This window comes from Hyperoodon ampullatus, assembly GCF_949752795.1.
Source record: "Hyperoodon ampullatus genome assembly, chromosome: 20".
Lineage (NCBI taxonomy): Eukaryota > Metazoa > Chordata > Mammalia > Artiodactyla > Ziphiidae > Hyperoodon > Hyperoodon ampullatus.
The window spans coordinates 3,697,280-3,709,553 of NC_136933.1; the positions used below are offsets into that span (position 1 = coordinate 3,697,280).

At 43.4% G+C, this 12,274-nt stretch overlaps 1 protein-coding gene across 1 annotated transcript; it reads left to right on the forward strand.

Annotated features, from left to right (window-relative positions):
- Nucleotides 1-8,822: 8,822 nt before the first annotated feature.
- Nucleotides 8,823-11,495, forward strand: THAP1 (THAP domain containing 1; the record flags this gene model as incomplete). The annotated part of the gene is made up of 3 exons (XM_079726818.1): nt 8,823-8,872; nt 10,236-10,431; nt 10,973-11,495. The coding sequence occupies 3 exons, from the start codon at nt 8,823-8,825 to the stop codon at nt 11,345-11,347; spliced, it is 621 nt and encodes a 206-aa protein (XP_079582944.1). The 3' UTR covers nt 11,348-11,495.
- Nucleotides 11,496-12,274: the final 779 nt, after the last annotated feature.

Sequence of the window (12,274 nt, forward strand, 5' to 3'; positions counted from 1 at the left end):
ACGAACATTTGATTGTCATTTGGCAAATGCCTAGCAATATATGACTGGAATTTTTTACATGTTGCAGGTTCCAATAGTAAGGTTAGAATTATAGTGATTTACAACTGTATCTTCATTCTGTGTTGTCTATAAAGTTGTGGAAAAAATATGGAATTATATAAAATGGGATGCTTCTATATCTTCTCCCCCACCAAGCTATTCAGGTTAACTGGATGTATAGTAAGGTGTTGTCAAAGGTACAGTTTATCCAATTCCTCCTTCTCGGTGAGTACCTACGTGAGAATATATTGCTGTGAGACTCACCTAAGTATTTTGGTTACAATAAAATATTGTACAATATTGGGGAAAAGTCAGTGTTTCTTTGAGTAGCTAGGTTTTGTTCATTTGGAGCAGTTCTGCTTTTCCATTCTGATATAATTCTTTGCTACCAGCTGAAGGGGAAAGAAGAAACTTGAACTTTGTTAATTTGATTTCATATTCTGGTTTACAGAACACTTCCTTAAGCGATAGGAGAATTAGCAAGTTGTAAGACACTGGACTCCAGGCAGCACGCTTGATATTCTCAGTTATGGCATTTCAGTAAGAGTTTGGTCCTCTTATAGGAACAGTATATAAAAGTTATTTGTAAAGGGAGCTTCTGTTTCAGGAACCTGGGTGATGCTGCAGACACACGGCAGTTTGGTACGTTCCTGAGGAAGCTGGTTCTCCGTAGCTGTGAACATCAAAGCCCTGAGGAGGGCACTAGGAACACCATTTAAATCTGACAAGAGAAATTACTGGTGAGCTATAGCAACAGAATGTACAGATTTGGTTTGTTTTCTCTTGTCAGAACACTTTTGTAATACTGTCCCTAGATGACAGAATATAGCCCAGATTCATCAGGCCTTGTGCAGAATGAGATGACTCAGCAGGAACGTTATCTTGGTTTTTGGATGACTACAGCCTAAGCACTTAACGCTCTCTTATGCAGTTTTCTGTTTGAGAAGAATCAAAACCGCAAGTATTACGAAATCTTAACTCCCTCAGCTGGCACTGCCCTTGAGTGACCTGGACAGCAGGGTAGTCACTGATCCCCAGGGCTCAGGCAGTGTCAGCTCTGTGCCTGGCAGCCACTGCTACTCCTCCTGTCCACTCATGTGTCAGTGAGCCTCACTGTCACAGTCTTCCAGGTGAATCAGAGGCCATCAACTGATGAGATGCTGAATGATACATCAGCAGTGTCTTGTAATTTGGGCCTAAGACAAAGCTGCTGCTTGTCACAGAGAAAAACAAAATCCTTAAGTATAGCACGTTGTAATTAAAGCAATTTCTTGCATACTGTTCATTTAATCCTCAAGAGAGTTAGGTGAAGAAGGCAGGGCATTACCTTCCTTTTCATAGATGAAATCCCTGACGTAGATGAAAGGGTTTTTTTTTTGTCTGAAGCCATGCACAGATAAGTGACCGAACTGGTATTAGACTCCTAGGACTCCTACATGGGGAGAAACTGGGATCCTTTGGAAGACTTTTGGAACATACTAGGTGGAGTAGGATAGCTTGGGTTCTCCTAAGAGCAAAGGTCTAGAAAGGTTACATATCAAGACTCCACGAATCCTGATTCACCATGTCCAAATCAAAGTTCTCATAGGGTGGCACACTTCACAGGAAACCGTTTCAGCTGCAATCACTAACTTGAGAAGCTAATGAGTAGGAGTTTGTTACACCACCATTTACCAGTCTCGAAACGCATTGCCTACCAATTACAAATTTGGTGTGGGGCTATGGCAAAGGCATTTTTGAAAGGATTTAATTTTCTGTGCATGTGTTCTGCTTCAAGTGTCACACTTAGTTACAATACTTTTATTGTAATATTTGGAACTCCTTCTAAGACTTTCCTGGTAGAGGCGTATTGTACCAACTTCTGTAACACACAAAAACACTGTATGAAGTCTTACTAAGTTGAAAAGGGAATATGCTGTCTTCTCAGAATTTTAGATCTGTTTGTTATGTCATCTTTATTGATCAGTGATAATAAATGTAGAAGGGGCCCGAGAGTATTTAAAGCAAGTAGAGTCAATCAGTGTTTTAAATTTTTAAACATCATAGTAATACTTCTGTGATTCAGAGTTAGAGCATATAAATCAAAGCAACAGTTTGGATTCTTGTAAACAACAATATTGTAACTTTCAAAAAAACAGATGGTCCAGCCCCAGGGGCAGATGATAACTCGGGCAGCTCTGTGGGGAGGGAGACGGAGGAAACAGCTGTTCTAACTGTCCACTAGAACAGTGGTTCCAGCTACTACAGTTCTCAGCACTGAAAGTAACACGGGAAGAAAGGACTGTGCTGGTCCCTGTGGCTGTGCGGCTACCTACCTCACAGAGCTGTTTCAGAGGACTGACAGTTTGGTTCAAACCTTGTGATTTAAGAGTTTGTCAAGCAGTGGCTCTTTTGAATAAATGCAACATACCTAAAATTAAAAAGTAGCTGTTATTGTCTGGTTTCTTTGACACTGTCTGCTTTAAAATTCGGAACTCCTGAAATAGCATTCAATACAATGGTTGCAATGGCTTTCTTTTACACCTCATCACGTTTCTAATTAATTTGAAAATTTAAAATGTAGAAATGTTTTTGAGAAAAATTATTTAATGTGGGCAATCTATATTAATTCTGGACAATAAGGGTGAGATGGGAATCAGTACCCTTGCACCCTGATTCCCCACCCTTATTTCTTTTGAGTGTGTATTTTACTGAAACTGTATAGTTGATAAGTGAAATGTTCTTTTCTGAGTCTGAGGGATAGGAAAAGGGCACTCAAGGGTTTAAGGCCCTAAGACTTAAAGAGTCTCCCAAGACCAGGTTAGTAGGCTTTAAGGGCTGCCGACAGGAGGCGATCCTGTCACAGAGATAAAGACAATCGTTGAGCTTTTGCTGTTCAGTCAGAACCAGACCATCTTCACGGCATCAGTATTGTTTGAAGCATCGAGTTCCTGACTGCAGGCAAATCTCAGGTGTTATCAGTCACTGTCCCCTTCACCCACTGCCTCCTCTGACTTGTCCCATGTCCAGAACGGGGCATGAGGGGTGTACACACCCGTTAGACAACACTGAGCATGTCTGAACACTGTCCTTTTTCTTCCAGACCAGTGGCCTTTTAAGGGGAATGTAGTATGTGACACAGGAGAGGGCTAAGGGCTAAATAAAGATGTTTTAAACTTCACTATATCTAACAGTTTAGATTTTAATTAATTTTAAAACACAAAATTTAAAAATAACTACTTAAAAATATCTAATAATTCAGATCAAAACACTCACCCTGCTAAGCGGTCTTAGAGAAAACCTATAGTTAACATCTACATGGAAATTAATCTTTGTTTCACGAATCCTAGAATGTTAACAGCTGTAAGGGACCTTAGAAACTGACTAGTTTTTGTGTTTTTTCTGTGAAAATCCGATAAAACCTATGGATAGCTCCCCCAGAAAAATGCATATATACACATATGTATAGTTTTGATTCATTTTCAGGGGATTCAAAGAGCTGACCATTCATGGATTCTAAATTAGGAATTCCTCAGTCCTACAGCCTAACCCTACAGATGAAGATAATGAGGCCCAGAGAGAATGAATGTGAGGGTATTTTAAAATAAAAACTGTTTCTAGAAAAAGCAGCATAGTTGGATAGAAACTAAAATCTAAACTGTTAGAGATCAGTGAGTTTAAGGCATCTTTAGGCCTTAGCCTTCTCCAACATCAAAACAAGTGGTGTATTTTTCTTCAGTTTATCAAGCAAGAACACAAAGTGTACCCTTCTAGAAAAACTGAGACAAAACCTACCCTTTTAAGGTCAAGGGTTAAATTTTCCTTTTTCCCTAAAAAGTGTTCTATTAGTAAATGAATTAGCTCCCGGCCTCTTAAGACTCTGAAGAACATCAAACTTCTAACTATCCTTCAGTTCATCTGTATTTATTCCCATTCCCTTAAATGGTCACATAAAGCTACGCATATATTCACTTTCGATATTTACTGAAGTGGTCAGATGAAGAGATCATAAGAGCATATAAACATCTCTCATTCTCTAAAAAAAAATGGCAGTTTTGCCTATCTTGTGTGGCCCTTGTTTGCTTAATAAGCTATTTTATTAAAGCAGAACAAATACCATACATCTTATAAAGGTCAGATGATGAATTATCATAAAGTGAACACACTGTTTAACCATCACTTTGGTCAAAAGATGCATTTACCACCATCCCATAGGCCCCCCTTCATTGCCTCTCTCCCCAAAAGTAGCCTCTTCTGACTTTAGTTTTACCTACTTTTGTGTTTTTACTCTACAAAAAAACAGAATCATATAGTGTATTTCTTTTGTGTCTGACTTCTTCAACATTATGTTTGTTAAGAATCATCCAGGTTATGGGACTGCTTTATTTTAATTGCTGTATAGTATTCCACTGTATGACCGTACCACAACTTACTCGAGTAACTATTAATGGACGTTTGGGTTGCTTCCATCAACATTTTTAAAAAGCAGACAATCATCTTTGAAAAGTAAAAATGCTTCCTTGAAGTCACCCCTTGACAAGTAAAGAACAGTTATTTCAGCCTTAGGAAATGTTAAGAAATGGGCAAAGGAGAAGCCAGTGATGGGTGCAGGTTAGTTTAGAGGTAGTGAAAATTATTTTTCTATTAAGCAAATAAATTGATTTGCAGACCACACTGAAAATTTAGTTCGGGGGACTGTTTTTTACATAGAAAAATACAACCTTCAGTTCAGTAATATATATGTATTTTAATTACATTCAATTCACCTTACCAGTAAATTTACCATTTTGAAGTAAGGAAACATTACAATAATAGTCAACAAATAATAAAAATGTTTATTTCATTTCCAAGTTACGGATAGCTAGAAGACAGAAGGGGAGGGGAGAACAGAACTTGGCTGAGGGAAATCCAACCAAACGACTGAAATGACCGGATCACAAGCCTCAAAAGGGCACCCTGGACTGGCTGGGGAGCTTCCACGCTTCTTTAGTAGCCTGCATTCCCAACCTCAGAACTATTTATACTTTCTTTCACGTCTGACATTCCTCAGTCCTACATAACCCCAAAGCTTCCGGAATCACTCCCACCCCTCCAAGGCCTCTATCCTGTTGGGGGACATAGTTTTTTTAAAAAAAAATTTTTTTAAGGTCATCAGCATCTCAGTAAAAGGCACCACCGTCCATTTATCTTAAGTGCTCCAGCCAGAAACTCACGCTCAAATCACCCCGGTAGCTTGATCCTTTTCCTCCTCATTCTCATTTCCATCCATCAGCAAGCCCTGGTGCTTCTGCCCCTTACACGTGTCTCTGTCACCGCCTCAGTCCAAAGCTGCCAACCTCTTGCTCGCCTGAAACAGCCCCTTAGTTGGTCGGCTCACTTTCACTGTTGCCCTTTACTGATAAACTCTTCCTTTAACAGCCAGAATGACCTTTTCAAAATGTTTAAATGGCTGAGCGGCTTCCCACTGCGCTAACATCCAGACCAACAACTTGCTGCTCTTCAGCCTCACTTCATGCCCTCCTTCCCTGGCTCATGGGCTCGACCACACAGCCTCCATTCAGCTCCCAGAAAAGACACAACTCCTTCCTGCCTCAGGGTCGTAGCACACACTCCTTGGGCCAGGAACGCTCTCCCCAGCCTGCCCACCTTCCTTCTTTACACCGCTACATGTTTTTCCCTTCCTCTGGTTCTCAGATTCAACGGCCCCCTTCTCAGACAGTAGGCAGTGACCTCTCCTCCGCCCTCATTCACCCTTCCAGCGTTCTAACGTATTCAGGCATCTTCGCACAGTACGATTCCCTTTATATTGTTTATTGTCCGCCTTCCCCTCAGTAGAACATAAGCGCTATGAAGACGGGGGCTATACTAGTCTTGCTCACTTCATCACGAGACACGAGATTACCGGCACCCACGGAAGAGGCAAAACCTCCCTCCGACAGAAAGGCGCGTCAGCTGTTGGCGATTCCCGACGCAGCACCTGGGGACGGCTAACTGAGATCGCTACAGCAGCCAACAGCCTCGGCCCGTCGGCGGCGTTCGGGCGTCCGCCTTCGCTGCTAGGCGCCGGGGCCTGGGCTCCTCAGAGCCTCGCGATACCTGAGAGGCAGGTAAGGCGATGGAGGCCAGCGGGCTGGGAGAGGAGGAGTCCACCTAGTTCTAGGAATCACCCCATCTGTGGCCGCGCTTTCAGAGAAACGAGCGCAACTGCCCAACGTCCTCAGGTTTACACCTGCCCTGCTTTAGCCCAGCGGACCCAACGGACCGTCTAGCTCTCCACCTTACACCGTCCGGGATAATCCAGCGAAGCACCGTGGGGCCGGAACCGGCCCTGGGCTTCCGCCCACTCCCCCTTCCCTCCCCCCAGGCAGTTCCTTCTTCCTTCCGGAGGCTCGGAGGCCCCGCCCACTTGCGCAACGCCGAGCCCGCCGCGCGACACGCCGGGCCTCAGCCAATGGCCTGCGTCCCAGGGAACGTTACCTCTGACCTCAGGGCTAATCAGAGACAGTAGGACGAACTCCTCGCGAGAGGTGAGGTTGAAGCTGCCTCCGCCATTTTGGAGATGGGAGACGGGCGATGGCTGTGGTCCTTCTGCTAATGCAAACAACAAAACGAGCACATGAATCACTCCGAATGAGGCTCTCATCACTCTAACTGCTGACCAAAGCTACAGAAGCAGCGAGGGTGTCAAAGCCGAGCGCGGCCACATCGATAGCAGCCTTAACTGCCTGCTGGGGCGGCAGAAGTTAAGTAACTGAGGACCGGAAGGATGGTGCAGTCCTGTTCCGCCTACGGCTGCAAGAACCGATACGACAAGGATAAGCCCGTTTCTTTCCACAAGTAAGTACTCTGCGCGCCTCGTGGGCCCGGCCCTTAGTGGGGCCGGGGGCGCGCGGCCGTGCTCGGGGGCGGAGCCAGGCGCGTGTCCGCGCGAGACCTGTGAGAGGGGCGGGGCGATGGGCGGAGCTAGGGGCGGGGCGCCATCGGGCGCTCCGGGCCTGGAGCGGTGGGCTCGTCCCCGGAGTAGCCGCCGGCGCCCCGCCCGGGTGGCGCGTGCTTGGCGCGCGTCGCCGCGCCTGCTTGTCCTCGCGCTTAGGTTCGCGCGCCGCTCGGGGTGGCAGGTATGGGGCCCACGGGCGATGCCTGGAGCCCCGGCGGTTCGTGAGGTCTCCAGACCCGGAGGCAGCTGGGTTTCATCACCCGGGTCAAGGAGTAGGCAGGTGGTAATGAGTCTTTAGAAGGGAGGCTGAAGCAGCAGCAGCGACGGAGAAGGCCCGCGTTTCCCTCCCTGCTGGAGGGGGCGTGGGGCGGTCCAGCGTCGCAGCCGTTAGGACTGACTTAGCCAGGCGTCCGGGAGGATGTTTTGGACCCAGTTTCTAGGATCCCACGCTCAAGGACCAGTGAGTTTCCCAGAAAGGTTCAGATACTGCCAAGATGAAGAGCTGTGTTTCGCGCACAGCGGCACCGTGGGGAGTAGCAGGGTATCGTGCGTGGGGAAGAGCAGCCTCGGAGGGAACGCGGCCCACCGCCCTCGGGGCTGCTTCATCCGGGAGGTGCCGCAGCCGGAGTCCTAGGAGGGACGGTTTTCTCTTGAGAAGAAAACCGCAGAACGGAATGATAGTGATTGATCGTCCGATGTCTGCACGGTGCCATTTTCATTCTGCCAAATTCAGTGTTCACAGGTTTTACTACGTTAAGAAAATGTGGCCGTAACTTACGACTGTAAGTGGATAATAGCTAAAGAAATGAGAGTTAATGGTAAATCATACAAATTATTTATAGCTAAGTAATTACAAAAGCAAAAGCAAATATTCAGTTTGGGGGTGGGGACCTTTTATCTTTAACAGGGAATGTGGGTGTATTTTATAGGTTTGAGAGAATATGAGAGGAACAAAAATAAGAGTGTCTAGAGCAAAGAGAGAGCTTTTTTTCTTAAGATTTTAATTAAAAAAATTTTTTTTAATTTTTGGCCGCGTTGGGGCTTTGTTGCCGCGCACGGGCTTTCTCTAGTTGCAGCGAGCGGGTGCTGCTCTTCGTTGCCATGCGTGGACTCCTCACTGCGGTGGCTTCTCTTGTTGCGGAGCCTGGCGCGGGTGCTCAGTAGTTGTGGCACACAGGCTCAGTAGTTGTGGCTCACGGGCTTAGTTGCTCCGCGGCATGTGGGATCTTCCCGGACCAGGGCTCGAACCCGTGTCCCCCTCATTGGCAGGCGGATTCTTCTTATCCACCGCGCCACCAAGCAAGTCCCTTTAAAGACATCTTGAGAGTGTTGATGTTTCCCCTTCCGAGAAGGGGATAGAACACTTAACACTTCCAGGATTCGGTTCAGTATGTCCTAATATTACCTCTTGATTTATTAGAATTTCTGAAGGCTGATGAGTTGACCTCCAGGACTTCCAAAGTGAAGGAGCAGGTCTGGAGATGGTGATGTGATCAAAGGCATTCAGTTCCCACCTCCCCATGTCTAATGATATGGCAGAGGAACTCTAAACATAGGGAAGACCCTTCATTGGCACTGCAGACTGGTTAAGGATGACATTCACACATCAGAAATACTGAGTTTCTGCTGGCTGTTAAATAGTCGATTTAATCGAAAGAGGGGCTAACCTGCCTCTAAGCCCTTATCTAAAAGAATAGTTTTGGGAAGTAAATGGGAAAGATCTTGACCTCAGGAAGAACCTGCACTGTAGTCCTTGAGTCTGGAGGCCCTGAGTGCTGAGTTTTACCAGTGATTGCTACCATGTTTGTACTTCTAGAGGCACTTCCAGCAGGAACTTTCTAAGAGTCCTTGTCTCACTTTCTACCTGATGGCAGTGGGAACAGCTATGCTGGGCAAAGAAAAGGGACCGCCCCGACGGTGGGTTAGAGCTTCCTGATCACAGCAGAGTCAGGCTCAGGCGTACCTCACTTGGAAGAGGAACTGTGCAACACAGATTCAAAACACCCTTTTTTGGCTTCTTTCCAATCCCCCCAGCTCACCAAATCCTTGCCCTGGAAGAATAAAATCACAATAAGTTTAAGCTCTTCCTGGCTCCCTTTATCTGGGCCTAATGAACATATTTCCGTTGATTAAGAGGTAATTCGAAATGAATACTTTTCTTTATTTCTTTCTCACTATGATTTGACTAATTTGATTAATTCATATTTGTCAGACTGATTCTAAGAGAACCAAAAGCTTCTTTTTCTCAGTACATAGTTATAAATGTGCAATTTTGTTTTACAATACACAGAAAATCACTGGTGAAAAAATAATTAATACAGATTCACTCTATAGCATGTATTTTTACCTGAAACTTTTAGTGTCTTCAGTATAAAAGTTAAGCATTAAAAACTGAGATAAACAGATAGTGGACCTATACGATTTACCCTTGTGTATTTAGATGTGTGTGGAATCCCTGTATCTGTTAGTGAAGGTTATTTACAGTATCGCTGCACATGGGCCTCGACCCCAGCCTCCCATCACTTAACTCTGCCACCTGCGTGCATCTATCCACATGGCTACCTTTTAATAAGAATATTTTTATATAATGTAAATTCTTAATCAGCGTGGCCTGTTTAGATTGTATATGTCGTTGTATCTGACATTCTTATAACTGCTATGTTATCAATCAGATTCCTGTAAGAAATATTGCTTTTTAAGAAGAGCAAAGATACCATGCTGGGAGGGGTGACTTATATTCCACATTAGTGGTGGTCACTTTAGTTATAGGATTTTAAAAGAAGTACATTTTTTAAAAATTTACTTGATTCAAGTCTAGTTGATTTATAATGTTGTGTTAGTTTCTGCTGTACAGCAAAGTGATTCAGTTATGCATATGTATACATTCTTTTTCGTATTCTTTTCCATTATGGTTTATCACAGGATGTTGAATATTGTTCCCTATGCTATACAGGAGGACCTTGTTGTTTATCCATTCTCTATATAATAGTTCGCATCTGCTAATCCCAAACTCCCACTCCATCCCTCCCCCTCCCACTCTTGGCAACCACAAGTCTGTTTTCTATGTCAAAACAAGCACATTCTCAACAAACTAAGGTAATAAGGACACAACTAAACACTGTCAAAGAAAAAAAAAGATTCACAGGGCCGGTGTTTTAATCAAATCCCTCCTTGGTGTGTTAACACCGATGTAAGCTAGTTCTTTTCTAACCGGGAAAGTCTGGGTGTGCCTTTTTTTTTTTAAATAAGGTTGGAAAACTGAATTATGTTGTCTTCTTAGGTTTCCTCTTACTCGACCCAGTCTTTGTAAAAAATGGGAGGCAGCCGTCAGAAGGAAGAACTTTAAGCCCACCAAGTACAGCAGCATTTGCTCAGAACACTTTACTCCGGACTGCTTTAAGAGGGAGTGCAACAACAAGTTACTGAAAGAGGACGCTGTCCCCACAATATTTCTTTGTACTGAACCACATGACAAGGTAATAAGTGTCTTAAAACATTGGGTGGTTTTCTGTTTATAAAATTCATGTGTTCACTGTGGAAAATCCAGAGTAGCGTTAAGAAAATAAATGTTGCCTGGAAGCCATCACTTGTAAGTAACCACTGTTCACAGTGAGATACTTTTTAAAAATACAAAGTGCAGTTCATTAAAGTTAAATATCCTCACACTAAGAAACGCAATCTAGCTTCATAACTTACTTTGAGATCACTCTGTAGTCCTACTTACATGTCGATAAGTTTTGATTTTTCTTTGTCAGTGATAGTTCAGTTTCAAAGTATTTTTCCCCTCAGTTTTAAGTGCCTAGTATTTAATTAAATCTTAATAACCATTCTGTGTTTCTTGTATCCCATTTCTACTTCAGAAAGAAAAGTACAATTAAAACTTGAACTATTTTCTCATTTTAGAATGTTTCTATACCGAGGAGACAGAAATGAGTCTAGTATTCTTAAACTCCACAGATGAGTTCTTATGAACTGTTTCGTCATGAAACTGAAACGTGCTCTGCATCTTTGTTTTAGAAGGAAGATCTTCCAGAGCCCCAAGAACAGCTTCCCCGCCCTCCTTCAACACCCCCCGTTTCCCAGGTTGATGCTGCTATCGGGTTACTCATGCCTCCTCTTCAGACCCCTGATAACCTCTCCGTGTTCTGTGACCACAACTACACTGTGGAGGACACCATGCACCAGAGGAAGAGGATTCACCAGCTCGAACAGCAAGTAGAGAAGCTCAGAAAGAAGCTCAAGACGGCACAGCAGCGGTGCAGAAGACAGGAGCGGCAGCTGGAGAAGCTAAAGGAGGTCGTGCACTTCCAGAAGGAGAAAGACGACGTCTCCGAGAGGGGTTATGTGATTCTACCAAATGACTATTTTGAAATAGTTGAAGTCCCAGCATGAAGAGTGAAGTTTGTGTTGGTGTGCAATGGGGCAATACCACCTACCCTCTTCTAGCCTGTAGAGGAGTTTCATTTGAAAACAATTACACTTGGTCACTTGTATAAAAACAATTCAGAATATTTTTTTAAAAGAATAAATTAGATATATACTGTAAAATTGTAAATGTTTTGTTTGTAATTTCAGGGTTTTTACATTTTAACAAAATACTTTAAAAGTTATAAACTAGCTTCATTGTAAGTTGGTTTCAAGATTGGGGATTTTTGTTTCTTAATTTGAGTATTTATAGAAATGATATGAAAATAAAAAGTAAAGAGAATGATAATAGTGCAGTAAGGATGATTTAAGTTTAAAATTTTAAATGAACAGTTTATTGAGAGAACTTAATCACATTTTAAATCAGAAGCATGGAGTCACATTTTAAATCAGAAGCATGGGACAGTAACTTCTCAGAATATATATATTCTTATTCACATATTCTTATTTGTAAAGTCAGCAGATTCATTTATCTTTCTTAATCACTTATCAAAGATAAATTGGCAAGTCAATACTTAAAAAAAAAAGATTGGTTGTCTTTAGAGCAGAAAATGAGTCATTCCATACCTAATCAAAATGGTTAAAAGACTTTAGAGAATGGATTTTTAAAAAGTGGACCCTTCTTTCCCCCCACTGTCTGGCATTATAGAATTAGAAGTGTGTCTCCACTGCAAGATACACTCTCCAGTAAGCAAAGTAGGCATTGCTATCAGTGAGGTAATGACCAATGACCAATGGGGGCTGATCCACGGCTTGCCTTTTTCTCTCACTGCCCCGAGCTAAGGGACATCCAGTCCCCAACTGTAGGTGTACCTGCATCCAGATCTCTGCCAGATGTGTTGTGTGGGTAGAGTTTGACTTGTTCCATAAGGTGAAAATCTTGCACTTGACTAA